Source organism: Hipposideros armiger, unplaced genomic scaffold (assembly GCF_001890085.2).
Source record: "Hipposideros armiger isolate ML-2016 unplaced genomic scaffold, ASM189008v1 scaffold_630, whole genome shotgun sequence".
NCBI lineage: Eukaryota > Metazoa > Chordata > Mammalia > Chiroptera > Hipposideridae > Hipposideros > Hipposideros armiger.
In genome coordinates, this window is record NW_017731980.1 from 558,300 (window position 1) to 573,696 (window position 15,397).

At 37.1% G+C, this 15,397-nt stretch overlaps 1 protein-coding gene across 1 annotated transcript in view; it reads left to right on the top strand.

Moving 5' to 3' along the window:
• Positions 1-8,339: 8,339 nt before the first annotated feature.
• LRCH2 (leucine rich repeats and calponin homology domain containing 2) overlaps positions 8,340-15,397 on the top strand; it is a 184,287-nt gene continuing 177,229 nt past the window's right edge. The window contains 1 exon segment of the mRNA XM_019625475.1: positions 8,340-8,688. Coding sequence (XP_019481020.1) covers positions 8,340-8,688 — 349 coding nt within the window.

Genomic DNA, 15,397 nt, shown 5'->3' on the forward strand with positions numbered 1-15,397 from the left:
ACAAATGTTCATAATGCGAGATCTGGTCTATCTGTGAAAGTTCGCAACTCGAATGTTTGTAAGTCATTCTTATACAGGGACTTACTGTACTTGTATTTACACCTTTGTTAAAAGCCATTTGTCATGTGTATCAGTTTATTTCTGGACTTTCTCTTTTGTGCCAGTGATCTATTTCTTTATCTTTACACCAGTACCACATTGTCTTGATTAGCATAGCTTTGTAATAAGTCTTGAATTTTGGTAGTCTTAGTCTTCCAACTTTATTTTCTTTTTCCAAATTATTTTAATTATTCTAGATCCTTTGCATTTTCATATGAATTCAAAAATTAGCTTGTAAGTTTCTATAAAAATGCCTGCTGAGGCTTTAGGAGAAATGACATCATAACTATATTGCCTTCTAATCCATGAAGATGATATCTCTCTCCATTTATTTGTTTTATTTAACTTCTTTTAGCAACGGTTTGCAGTTTTAAATGCACAGTTCTTTCACATCTTTGTCATTTGCTAACCTGCAACTTTGTCAAACTCATTTATTTATTCCTGTAGCTTTTTTTTTGTTGTTCAATTGTATTTTATGCATAGATGATCATACATGAGACCTTGGACAAGTTACTTTATTTTTCTGAACCATAGTTTCCTCAGTTGTAAAATAAAGATAATAATGCCTACCTCACAGAACTCTTGTGCAATTAAAAGATAATTTACCTTACAGTGCTAAATATTACTAGCAAGCAGAGTATGTTAATGATAATTGCAATGAGAATGATACCAGTGAATGTTCTTTGAGTACTTACTATTTGCTAGATACTCTTCTAGGTGCTCTACATATATTATGTATTCTAATTCTCATGATATCACTATAAGGTAGTTAGTATTATCATCCCTATTTTTCAGATGAGAAAATGGAGGCACTAAGAGCCTAAGGTACTTGCTCAAGGCTACATATTTTTTTAAAGATTTTTATTGGGGAATTGGGGGAAGGGGAACAGACAAGTTGCTGTCCTTTTGTTCTTCAGTCTAGTTGTGGAGGACGTTGCTTCACTGGCCCAAGTTGGCACCATCATTGTGCTCTTCCCTGGCGAGGCAGATCAGCTGCTAGCTTCTGGATGGCTGCTCACTGTGGCTGCTTGTCGCTCATGCTGGCTGCTGGCTACACACAGTAGCCCATGGCAACCCACTGCAGTAGGGGTTGCAGCCTACACCGTCGCCGGCAACTCACAGCAGTCCAGCTCCATCCAGGTTGAGCTGTTGTTTAGCATCTTAGCTGTAGAGGGCAGTGTCACTGGCCCTAATATGTGGGATCTGAACCGGGGCTCTCTGGCATCCCAAGCCAGCTCTTAACCAATGCGCCACTCGGCCGGCCCTCTTCAGGATTTTTAACTGACCTTTGTCACTTACATAAAATCTGTTTTTAAGGAGGATTTAGAACAGATATTTAAATGGATTTCATGGTATCAGGTAAACATGCTAGAAACACAGAGGTCAAGATCTGGGATTGCATTAGAGACACTACAAAGGAATTGAAATCAGGTGGTTGGATCAGAGTGAAAACACAAAAGTTAGGAGAGGCAGAAACTTGAGAGGAATTAATAAGGATGTAACTTCAACAGTAGCACAGAGGAAAATATTTATTAGCACTGGTTACACAATGGTGCAGAGGAATTTAAGAATCGACATGCTGATAATTCATGTTTCACTCAGCTCAGTGTTCTATTGGCAAAGTACACCTAGAAAAAGGTAATAATAACCATTATAATATGTTAGGTGTTTTATGTAATTATCCCATGTAATCCTCACTACAACCCTATGAGATAGCTAATAATGTTATGATCTCAAGTTTATAGATGAGGAATGTGAGACTTTGAGAAGTTAAATGACGTATGCATCTTGCATCTTGTAAGTAACATAGCAGAATTCTAACCAAGATAGAACATAATAGTGCTTGTTGACATCAACATTGAAGATTAGGTATGTAATCACTACTTTTAAGTAATAGTGATCATTCATACATTTGTCCAGATCCCTTTTATGTTAATACATATTAACTTTGGGATTAATGAGTTTGTTGGGATTAGTCAAAGCAGTGCAAAGGTTTATCTGTAAGGGTAGAACCAAGGACAAAAAAGGGAAGGAGGATCAGGGATGTCATATATAGTGTGGTATAAATTATGCTAAAATAACTTAATGTATAGTCCTCTGAAATTCACATGCCAGAACAGGGATTTTAGAAGGGACTGAAGATGAAGTTACTAGGGAGATGAGGGCCAAGTCAGTTTCCCCTTCCCCCATTTCTCTAATCATTTTAGTTGTACTTCTGAGGACTTTGTTTAATTCAGGACTTGTGCTGAGAACTGGAGTGAGCAGAACTGCACATCTCATTTTAGTGATAGCTGTAGAACAGTTCAGTATGGTGTAAATTAATATTTTTAGGGTTTCTGATATGTCTTGATGATACCCAACATTTCATTTCCCTCACTCCGAATTTAGCATTTAATTGAGCTGATGCTTACAGGGAACAAACTGCAGAAACTCCCATGTCCCTTTCCTGAGTCCTGATGAGGATTGGAAAAAAATTCATATTATAGTTAATCCCCAAGGTAATTGCCTTGTTCCTGAGATAAAACATAAATCACTTTTCATTTCCTTATAGACTGATAAGAACATCCTGTAGTCTTGCCGAATAATTTTGATCTCTAGTAAAAGAATTTGGAGCTTTGAACTATGCTGTTCTTCTATAGTATCTATAAATGTTGGGTAACTACCAAATTGATTGAAACAGTGGTAACTACAAACTGGCCTGGAATTTCAGAAGTCCTCTCTAGAGTTCTTCTGATACAAATCATATTTGTAGTCTGCCAGTGCTTTATTTAATGGAGGCTGTATGGTCTGTTCAAAACCCCTTGTTTTCCTTCTATAATTTTAATGTATGTCATCTAGTCCTGGTGATTTATCAACATTCATTTTGTAAGTTTGGCTTGCAATTCTGAGTATTGACTGTAATTTAACCAATTACCAAAGTGTCCATATCAGGAATAACATTGAAGTGGTAATCACTGTAAAATATCCTCTAGTATAGACTGAAACAAAAAATTTGTGCAACATGTGATGTATCTCTTTGCCTGCAGTTATCAAGGAGTTAACTGATTTCTCCCTTAGCTTCCTCCATTTTCTATATTCTTTATTATTTTACTGTTTTCTTGAGGGGGCAAGGTGTAATAAATAGAGAGACTAACGTTTATTGAATATCTACTAGATCCGGGCACAGAGTAATCGCTCAATAAATATTTACTAAATGAATGAATGAATGACAGGAATTGTGGTGTCCTTTTACATTTGTGATCTTATTTATTGTTACAACAATCTTATATGAAGTATATACTAGTTTTCCTCATCCATAAAATAGAATAATAATAGCATTTATTTCACAGGGTTGTTATGAGGATTGAATGAGTAAAAACATGAATGTAAAGCAGTTAGATTAGTTCTTGGTAAATAGTACTCAATTATTATTATTATTATTATTATTATTATTATTTTCTAGTGTTACTTATGAGGAAACTGAGATTTAAAGTCACGTTTCCATACCTTAACATAATAAAGGCCACATATGACAAAGCCTCAGCGAATATCATAATTGACAGTGAAAAACTGAAGCCCTTTACTCTACGTTCAGGAACAAGACAGGGCTCTCCCTTATCACCACTGTTTTTCAACATAGTATTGGAAGTCCTAGCCAGAGCAATCAGGCAAGAGAAAGGAATAGAAGGCATCCAAATTGGGAACAAAGGATTTAATTGTCACTTTTTGCAGATGACGTGATGTTATACATAGGAAACCCTAAAGACTCCACCAAGAACGCTATTAGAAATCATAAATAAACACAGTAAGTCCCCGACTTACGAACATTTGAGTTGAGAAATTTCACAGATACGAACAGAACTTGCATTAAGAACATTCGTAGATGCGAACAAATCGTGGAAGTAGCTCACATGTCTGCTGGACATTGTCACAGTTGTGCTGCTGTGTGCATACTGTACAGTACGATAGTGTACAGTAGTACAGTGCTCAATCAGAGCCCAGGATGTCCGGAAGCAAGAGGAAAAGCAGTGGTGATGTGGAGGGGAATGCTACGAAGCACAAAGCAGTATCCATGGAAATAAAAGTGAAAATAATTGAGAGACTGGTCCGATGCGAAAAAATGGTAGATGTCACTCGTTCTTATAACATGAATCGTCCAACCATTGGCACATTTTGTGTGTGTGTGTGTGTTTACTTTTCTTATGCTTTACATTGTATATTTGTGTCAAAGGTGTATAAGACTCACATTGTAGGACTTAGGAACAAATCTGACTTATGAACGTTCTCCTGGAACGAAACTCATTCATAAGTTGGGGACTTACTGTACAGTAAAGTTGCCAGCTACAAAATCAATGTACAAAAGTCCATTGCATTCTTATATACTAATAATGAAACCTCAGAAAAGAAATTAAAAAACAATTCTTTTTGAAATTGCAACAAGAAGAATAAAATACCTAGGAATAAATTTAACCAAGGATGTGAAAGACCTATACACTGAAAACTATACCACACTTTTAAAAGAAATAGAACAAAAAAATCATCAGATTTGTGTAGAACCACATAAGACTCTGAATAGCCAAAGCAATCCTAAGAAAAAAGAATAATGCTGGAGGTATCACACTCCCTGACTTCAGTTTATACTACAGGGCAACAAAAGAGTATGGTATTGCCAGAAAAACAGACACACAAACCAATGGAATAGAATTGAAAACCCACAAATAAACCCACATATATATGGACAGACAATTTTTAACAAAGGAGCCAAAAACTTACATGGAGAAAAGACAGCCTCATCAATAAATGGTGCTGGGAGAATTGGAAAGCCACATGCAAAAGAATGAAACTAGATTGCTATCTGTCACTGTGTACCAAAATTAACTCAAAATGGGTCAAAGACCTAAACATAAGACCTGAAGCAATAAACAGCATAGAAGAAAACATAGGTACTAAACTTATGGACCTTGGGTTCAAAGAGTATTTTATGAATGTGACTTCAAAGGCAGGGAAGTGAAAGCTAAAATGAATAAATGGGACTATATTAAATTAAAAAGCTTCTGCACAGCCAAAGAAACCATCAACAAAATGATAAGGCAACCAAATGAATGGTAAAGATATTTGCAAACAACACCTCCGATAAGGGGCAAATGTCGAAAAATATAAGGAACTCATACAACTCAACAACAACAAAAACAAACAATTCAATTAAAAGATGGCCAGAGGACCTGAATAGACATTTCTCCAAAGAGGACATACGGATGGCCAACAGACATATGAAAAGATGCTCAACATCACTAATCATCAGGGAAATGCAAATAAAAACCACAGTGAGATATCACCTCACGCCTGTTACAATGGCTATAACCAACAAGACAAACAACAAGTTTTGGAGAGGCTGTGGAAGAAAGGAACCCTCATACATGGTTAGTGGAAATGCAGATTGATGCAGCTGCTATGGAAGGCAGCATGGAGATTCCTCAAAAAATTAAGAATGGAATTACCGTATGTCCCAGAAATCCCTTTCCTGGGTATCCTGGGTAAAAATCTGAAAATATTTATCCGTAAAGATACATGTGCTCTAATGTTCACTGCAGCTTTATTTATGGTGGCCAATACATGGAAACAACAAGGGTCCTTTGATAGATACTTGTACATATAAAGAAGTTGTGGTACATATACACAATGGAGTACTATTCTGCCATAAGAAAAGATGAAATAGTGTCATTTGCGAGAACATGGATGGATCTTGAGATTATCATGCTAAGTAAAATAAGTGAGACAGAAAAGTCGAGAACTGTATGATTTCACTGATATGTGGTGTACAATACTGAAAGCAACAAAGGAACAAGACAAACAAATAAAGAAACAAAAACTCAGACACAGACAATAATTTAGTGGTTACCAGAGAGTAAGGGGGTGGGGGGTTGGTAGATGTGGGTGAATGGGATCAAATATATGGTGATGGAAGGAGATCTGACTCTGGGTGGTGAACACACAATGTTATATAGAGATGATGTATTATAGAATTGTACACTTAAAACCTATGTAACTTTACTAATCATTGTCACCCCAATATACTTTAATTAAAAAAGTAAAATAAAGCCACTTTCGGAGGACTACAAAGGCAATTAAGGGTTTGGAACAAATTTTTAAATTTCATGCTCTTTCTTCTAAATCTTACCTCCTGTTAAAGTGATGAAACAAAGAGGTCATTAGACTGAGGTGGTTCTAATGCTGTGATGGTGTAGATAAGCAAACCAAAATCTAAGCCTGTAATAAATGCCTCAAGGTTATGAAATCAAAATGCTAAGGACAACCAATCATAAATAGCCAACTATGCTTTAACTTATAGCCAATCAAGTAATTTACTTTCATTGCTTCTTTACTTTCTCTATATGTCTTTCCCTTGGTTACTGTTGGCAGAAAGCTCATAACCACCTCTGGTTTAGCAGTGTCCAATTTGAATAGACAAATGTTCAATTAAACTCTTAACATTTTAAATATGCCTCAGTTTATCTTTTAACACTCCTTATGGCCTTGGTAGTCTTGATAAATGTGTTATTTTGCCTGATTTTCATGTATACGTAGTTTATTAAGTTTCCCATTTTCCTTATGTAGAGTATCTTTTTTAATTGTTTGAAAGATTACTTTCCTTTTTAAATTTGGTTGTATATGGCCTTTTTCAGCTCACAGCTATCCTGATCATGAGGACTTATTTTTCCGGAGTCTAGTACATTGTTTTAAATAATCACAGAAATTCTTTTTTGCTAATTATTAAAACAGTACCTTTCCTAATATTTTCTCTTAGGAATTCAGTTTCCCTTTTCACCCCTCTTGAGTCTGTAAATTCTCAATTAATATTTGATTTGATTTTTGATATAAGGAAGATGAGATATAAGGTACAACAGTCCTTTCTGACACCAATGGATTTAAATGATTTGATTTCACTTGCTAATTCATTGTAGTCTGATTTTCAGTTTTGTTCCTTCTGTGTGTCATGCACATGGCAAATGTAATTTCTTGCAACATAATCATTTTAATTAACCCTGTATGGCCACAAAACAATTTAGACAAAGTGTAATTCATATATATATATATATATATATATATATATATATATATATATATATATATACCCCAAATTAAAGTCTATGGCAGATAAACTTTTTTGGAAGTTTTGCTAAAAAATGAGATTGTTGACAGATTGCTCAAAATGAAACAGATGTAAAAAAGATGCATAAGATATTCAAATTAATGATAACTGAATATCCCCAAGCATTGTGGTACTTTTATTCGGTAACTTTACTGGCCATTAGTGAAAAAGATTTGAATAACTCTCAGTGGGGAATGCCGGGTGGCAGTGTCCTGAATGGTTGGGTTTAGGTTCTGAGATTGAACTCTTAAAAATCCAAGACTGATTAGCTTCATATCTCCAGTGTTGAACCTTCAGAATTCCACCTGAAACCAAAACCTGTATTTGAAAAATAAACTTTAAGGTTGTTTCATGATCAAAGAGTTTCCATCAGCTATACCAACATAATGGGAAGAAATTCAAGATATTTTGGAGATTTTGGCACACCTTCAGAGAATGATAGAACAGAATGCAGAGAACTTTTCCAAGTTTTGGAAGGCAGAAACCCACACACACTGATATGAGAGGCTTTCTTGAAAACATTTCAAGTCTTTTCTTATTTTGGAATTCTAAATTATGGCAAAATTCACACATGCTTAAAACTCAGTTCTTTAACAATTTTCCTCCCCAAATGTTCCCCATCATTTCTCTCCGTATTAACACTGGTAAACGATTCCTGAGGCATTTGCGGTAAGCGTTTCAGTAAGGTGGCTGCTAGTCCTAAACGCTGTTTCAATATATTTTGAAACGAATCCCTTTCATCCCTATATAATGCATTTCCCTTTGTTTCGCAGAATGAAAAAGGTGAAGCAACTCAGAGACTTGGGGACACATCGCCAGTGACCTATAGTTAAGCTGGCGTCAGTTCGCAAAATGTTGGTACCCAAAGCAGTGGAACAGGGATTTAGCATCCTACCTCTGATCATACATTTCTTAAATCAATCGTTTTATACATTTCAACATCGTCTCTTCTCTCCCCAACACCTCCTCCGAGCCCGCCCCCTGGTTCCTTCCCCTCTATCTCGCCCCCGCCACACCGCCCCCAGCCTGCGCATGCGTCCTAGGAACCCCCTACACTCTCAGCGCAAGCTGCGAGTATTGTCGGGGGCTATTCTCTCTCTCTCTCAGGAACATGGCGGCGAGTCAGGGAGGTGGTGGTAGCAGTGGGGGCGGCGGTTGTGGTGGAGGTGGAAGTAGCGGTGGCGGTGGAGCGGGCGGAGGAGGTGGTGGAGCCGGAGGGGGAGGCGGCAGCGGCGGCGGCGGGACCCTGGTGGTGCCCATCCCGGTACTGACTCTCTTCGGCCAGCCGTTCCCCAACGGGCCGCAGTGGAACCCGGGGAGCCTGCAGCCTCAACACACCGCGAGGAGCCTGGACCGGGCCCTGGAGGAGGCGGGCAACTCCGGCATCCTGAGTCTCAGTGGTAGGAAACTCCGAGACTTCCCCAGCTGCGGCTACGACCTGACCGACACCACCCAAGCAGGTGACAGGACTGGGGTAGGGTGGGCGGCGGTGAGGAGACGCTCGGCTGAGAACAAGGAGGTGGAGTGGGTGGCTGCGTGGCTGCGTTGTTGGACTCTGCTGGTCTGGGCGGGTGCGCGGGGGAGGCGAGACTGACAAAGTCGGAGCCGCCTGTGCTGAATGCCCGGGGCAGAGAAGGGAATAGGGGAGGGGGAAAGGAATGAGGATTGAAGGATGTATGGAAACCGGGTGGGCTATGAGGAGAGAAAGAGCACTACTTGTTAAAGCGAGGTTGCCCAGCAAGGGGTGGGGACGGAGGTAATGACATCTTCCTTAAGGCACTTCTTCCAACTCTCCTGGATGTTCCCATCTTTCCCGGAGGTGGAATAAAAGAGTGCATAAAATCAAAATCTAGACATATTCTTTAAAGGCATAGCCTGCAAGAATGGTATATCTCTTTTCATAGTACAGCAGCAGTATTGCCACGGGTTCTCTGTGTTCTTATTTTGTGTGTGTCTTAATCATCTTAGAATATGCTTGCCTTCTTGTCATGTATGCCTTGAAGACTGATATTTCTCATTTTCTTGGTGTTGAGAAGGTAGTGGTGGTTAAATTAGTATTTGCTGCAGTCAAATTAAATCATCAATCACTTACCTGTCTCCTTACCATGGGCAAGAATCCTTGTTTGGAGTTATGTTAGAGTCTTAATTTTTATAGCAGAAATAGCCAGAAATTTTAAGGGCATTTCTGAGAAACATAATTAACTCCATTCTTTATGGAATTGTAGGTTTATCGTTTTGGATGAGACATTGCCTATTGTCATTTTCTTCAAATATTCTCTGGGACTCTTTGTTGTGGATGGCATTTTTTGTTATGAACACACTCTTTCCCCTCTGCGTTATAAACCAATGCTGATTATTTTAGATGTGTTTCAATGTTAGGAAAGAGGTTTTTGCTTGTCATAATCTTTAAATTTGTTATTTATATGTCTGTTTTCATCTGCTTTGCTGAAAGAAATGGACAAAATTATTTTAATAGCTGTAGTAATTTGCAAACAATATAGTAACTAATAAGTAAATTCACCCATAATGAGAAGTAATTAAAGGCTTCTTATTTTCAGAATAACACTATTTCAGTGTCTGCAGTTTCTGGATTTTAAATCAAGGTATGTGTTTGGAGGAGGGTGGGGAGGAAGAAAACCTAAAATTGAAGATTTCTACCCAATTATTCTTTTAGGAATTATCCTAAGAAATATGAATGCATAATTGATCACTGATTTTTTTTTGAAAGCATGCTTGGGTATTTACTCCTTTACTCTGAACAGATTTCCTAAACAATATGTTTACATGTTCATGAATACATTGGCAAGATATTACATTACTATGTATATTCTTCAAAGGCTTCAAGGAAAGTGGTTTCAGACTGCACCATTATTGGCATATATTATTTTGCTTATTTTTCTTTATAACCTGTAAAGTATCTCCCTAGGACAAAGTTGACGCATCCTACTTTGGCATTCAGGGCTTTCACTGTTTCTGGCTCCAATTTATCACTGCAACCTTACCTTACCCAAAGCTCTTATGTAGAGCCCTCCGTTCCAGCTAGGTCAAGTCCCTGTCCCTCAAATATATTTTATGAATTTCTTTCTCGTTTTTGTAGAAGATCATCCACATGCTTTAGATTTCCTTCTTTTCTCGACCTATCCAAGACTCAGCTTTTCCAAGAAGCTGTCTCCAACTCCCTTAGTCTATAGCAGTCTCCGGGTTTCTTTGAATTCCCATGGTACTTATTGTCTTTACTGCTTACTTGCTGGTGCTGGCTTTATTTTCTTTTCATGTTTGTGTCTGTCCCTGAGAAGATGGATAGCTCCTTAAAGACAGGGAATAAGTCATGTACTTGGTCAGTCTTCTCATTATTGTTTATATTGTATTTGATAATATTTTTCATAAATATGAATATCATGTGGTTATAATCTTTGGCTTTTAAGCCTTCAGTTGGTTTTCTGAGGCAAGCATTAACAGAACCCAGAACCATGTTTGTTCTTGGTAAAGCATTCATGTATCATAAACTTTATCAGGATCTCCAGTAACACAGGACGTTTTGAGATAATTCCACTTAATTTTACTTTTTTTTTCCAGTTGAATGTATGTTTCTTGTGGGAACACTTCAAAATTTATGAGAAATCTGAGTGACCGATATGCCATTTTTTGACAAAATTCAGCCACGAACTATTTAGGGGCAATATTTTTGTATGTAAAGAGAAGAGTATCCATTATGTATGAATGAAGATAGGTACTTTGGAATTGAAGAAAAATAGAACATCTTTGAGATTATACATATGTACATACAAAGACATACACGAAAACATATACTTACATATATACTTGTACATTGCATATCCTTTGATGAAAATAGTTTTTTCTTGATACTTATAACTTAAAATGACTCTCAGTGGGATAGTGTTTCAGATGAGACAACCATATAATGGTTTATTGGATTGGGAAGAGACTGGAAGAAGGAAAAATTGGTAGGATGCCATTTTGTTGATCTAGGTGTGAGGTGGTGATAATCTGGGTTAAAACAAAATTGGTAGGAAGGGGAAATTGATAAATTTCAAAGAAAGTGGGGAAGGCTTTTTGCATTATTTTGCTGTTCCTTACATATACATAAGATGAAATAGGCCAGTGGATCTCCACCTTGGCTGTCCATTAAAAGCTCAAGGGAGTGTTTTTAAAAAACCTGTGTCTGGGCCCCACCCCAGACTAATTAAATCAGAGCCTCAGATGCCAAGAGTCTTTTTTTTTTTAAAGTCTTCCCAGGTGATTCTAATGCAGTCAGGGTTGAAACTAAAATAGCTCGTTTTTAGGCACTCAAGGAATATTTATTGTTTGATTGATTGAGAACATTGATAAAAGTTTAGTGACTAACATACAGCCACTTGTCAAGAGAGTCAAAAACCCAGAGGAGCTAAGTGTTCAATATTCTTTTTAATAGACTTGTGTGAAGCAGCGACTCATTTTATGTCGATAGTCAATAGAAACATACCAGGAAGTTATAGTTTCTTCAGTTCCCCTCTATTACTCTGGTTTACATATGATACTGTTGGATACATTTGCATTAAGAAACTAGTGCCTCCAAAATATGTAGCAGCAAAATCTTGTTTTCTCTATTAATACTCTGGATATGAGGGAAAATGGATAGTAGGTAGCAAGTGGATAGTTGGCAAAATGTATCTTTGGTGTCTTTTACCTCTGTTTGCATTTCTGGTGTCCATTCTTCACCTGCCCCCTCCCTCCTGCTGCTGTCCTTGTTTCTTTTTCACTCTTCAGCCTCACTTCCCTTCCTTTGCTGGGATGGAGCTCACAGATAATTATGGCAGCCTTTCCAGGAGATTAGCATTTAAAATGGAGAGTTTTCTAATTTACTTGAATCTCCAGTTGGTGGTTTGTTTTTGTGACCTTTTTGCATAGATCTGCCTTCCAGATACTTTTTGATTAAAATTCTCACCCATATAAAGACATAAAAATAGGGATTAGAAAGTTGGTAAACTATTTCCGAAAAGTAACTGACTCTTGCTGTAATGTCTTGTCTTTGATGGTCTGTAAATAGGCTTGGCAAGGTAAAGGGAAATTGCCTAGATTTTTTTAGTCTGTCTGGATATTGTGATAATTTGTTGACTTAAAGAAAGCTTGAAAACAATTTTAATGGCTACCCTAACAAACTCTAAAACTTCATATTTGACTTTGTCACCAGTGCTATGAATAAGTCTCAGCCTACTTGTGCCATCTGCTTCTTCATACCTTTTTTATAAACAATAGGTCTGTGAAACAGATTTAGGAATTCTTACATATATCAGATTTTGCTGTGTCCTGGTTAATCACATGTTTTCCTGTAAACCAGGAGTCAACTCTAGTCTTTCCTACATGTGCTGGTTCACCTCTGAAACTGTGAGGCATGGTGCCTTGTATCAGGTTATAAAATGGAGCCAGATAAACTTTGCGGCATCTGATTTTTTAAAAAATTGACATTTTTTAGAGCAGTTTTAGGTTCACAGCAAAATTGAGCAGAAAGTAGACAGTTACCATATATTTCCTTTTTCTACACATGTATACCCTCCCCCATTATTAACATCCGCCATCACAGTGGTACATTTGTTATAATTTATGAACCTACATTGACACATCATAATCACCCAAAACTCCTGGTTTACATTAGGGCTCACTCTTGGTGTACATTTTATGGGTTTGAACAAATACATGATAACACGTTTTCACCATTAAGTGTTGTATGAAATAGTTTTACTGCTGTCAAAATCCATCGTGCTCCTCCTGTTCATTACTTCCTCTCCCCCAGCCCAAAACCACTTTCTCTTTTTATTGTTGCAGCATCTGATTTCCTTACATAGGTGAAGGCCCTCTCAGTGCATTCAGTGGAATGAGTTTGAGATTATGATTTTGTGGCCTGATTCAAATATCTGCCTTGCTTTATGTAATAAATGTCATCCTGAAAAATCTAATATGAAGCACATTTTTGACAGTTGATTCATATTTTAATTGCTCTAGATTGATTTTGATTTGCTGGACTTTGTAATGATTTATTTTAATTAATTCTTCTATAGTATAGTTGCCCTTTAATTTCTTTCTTTTGCAAGTTAACATTTTAAAAGAAAATGTTATCTTAAATTGGTGGGTACATCCATCATTACAATAATACCATTTATACAGCTCTTTATACAATTTGAAGCACTTTTCATGTATATTATCCTATTGTAGCCTAATAATAACACTGTGAGCTTAGCAGAGTACATAGTAATTACTCCTTGTTGAGAAAGGTTAAGTGATTTGCCCAAAGTTAAATGGCTATTGTATGGCAGAGGGTGGGTCAGAGGCTAGGTTTTCGAACTCTAGCTCTCACCATTCAGTGTTAATTCCGTTGTAACACATTCTCTCCTTATAACAAAGCTATTATTAAAACAAACACTATGCTAATCAATAGGTTATTTATTCTGAAAAATAAATGCTTGTTTAACTTCATAGGTTATATAGTTTTGTTTGTGTGCAGTGTGTTTTGTTTTGTGCGTGGTATAGCTTGTCTTTATAGTTTGCATAGCTTGTCCTCATGCCTGTCTGATGATTTTAGAATAGATTCATTAAGCAAGCATTTATTGAACTGCAACTTTGGAAACATGATTATGGCCAATACAAAAGAAAGACATGGCTCTTGTCCTTGGGTTTATAAAATAGTTGAATGGGTTCAGTTATATGTGTAACAATTAGAAAATAATTATGTAACAATAACAAAATTGTACGCTTTTTTATACTATACAATAAGTGATATGGGACTCTGGCATAAGGCTTAATTTTATTGGGGGTTAAGTTAGTTTGAGAAAGCTTCCTATAAAGTTAGGTATTTCCTGACTCTTGAGATAAACAATCAGTATGGGATCAAGTTTTGATTAGGCAGGAGGGACAGTTGCAAAATTTCTGGGGAGAATTCATATGGACAAGAAGTTGAGAAGGACATTGTGTGTTAACGGCTGATGTTAAGTAAGGTTTACTCTGTGTTTTCTCAAACACACTTGGAGGCCTAGAGGAGGGAACTGGTGGAGAGTTCAGTGTTTAAATGCCAAAGGAGGAGGGAGGACATTCATTCATTTGAGGACAAGGGAAGCAAGGATAGGGTGGGAAGCTGTTAGCCAGGAAGGAAGGAATAACCTGACTTTGCTAAGATGAAGATGAAGGTACATGTCTGGGACATTAATGTCTTAAGTTTTAATTTTGAAAAAGTGAGGCAGTGTATTCAGGGAAAAGCTTGATAAGCATAGGAAAGGTACTCAGTGCAAAATTCTTTAAGGAGTCAGTATGAAGAATAAGTTACAGTTTAAAATTAGGACTGTGGTAGGCACTGAATTAGTTGGTTCTGGAATATATGAGCTTATTAGGTTTTCTGAAAAAAATTATCATATATACACACTGTATGACAGGCAAAAGGACAGAAGTGGTTGGTTGGGATATTTCAGAATTGGGGCTATAGGGACACTTTACTTAAAGTTTAACATTTAATAATTTTGATTTAGATTATTTGTAACTTAAGCTGAAGGATTGGTATATTTGTCATCAGAATTATAAAGGTGGGCAGAACCCAGAATATTGGTTGAATAATTGACAGAATTATTGACAGAATAAAAGATGATACAAGGGACACTTTTCACAAATACAAATAATTGAGGACACAGAGTATTTATTTCCTGGGAGGTAGTATTTGTTTAAGTTCCAAGGCACACAGTGAAACTTTGCAAAAGAGAATATCATTTTCGAAGTCTGTTCCAGTAGCCCATGCTAAGGAATGCTTAAACTGTGTGATGCCCACCCTCACTGTACAGAGGCTGTTTATCATCATGACCTAGAAGGGGAAATTTTTTAGTTTTCTCTTTTTCTCTATATTTTGGGTATATTTAAATATTTCTTGAAGCACTGTTAATACTCTTAATCAGTTCTTGAAAGGTTTCAGAAAGTTTTGTCTGCTTCCCTTTTATAGAAAAAAATACCTTACACTCCAGGGACCCATTTAATGTACTAAAAGAAAACTTTACAAGTCAATTTTATAACAATAATAAGTTTGTGTTTTGGGCTGGCCGAGTGGCACGTTGGTTAAGAGTTGGCTTGGGATGCCAGCTCTGAGCAGCAGGGCCCCAGTTCAGATCCCACATGAGGGCCAGTGACACTGCCCTC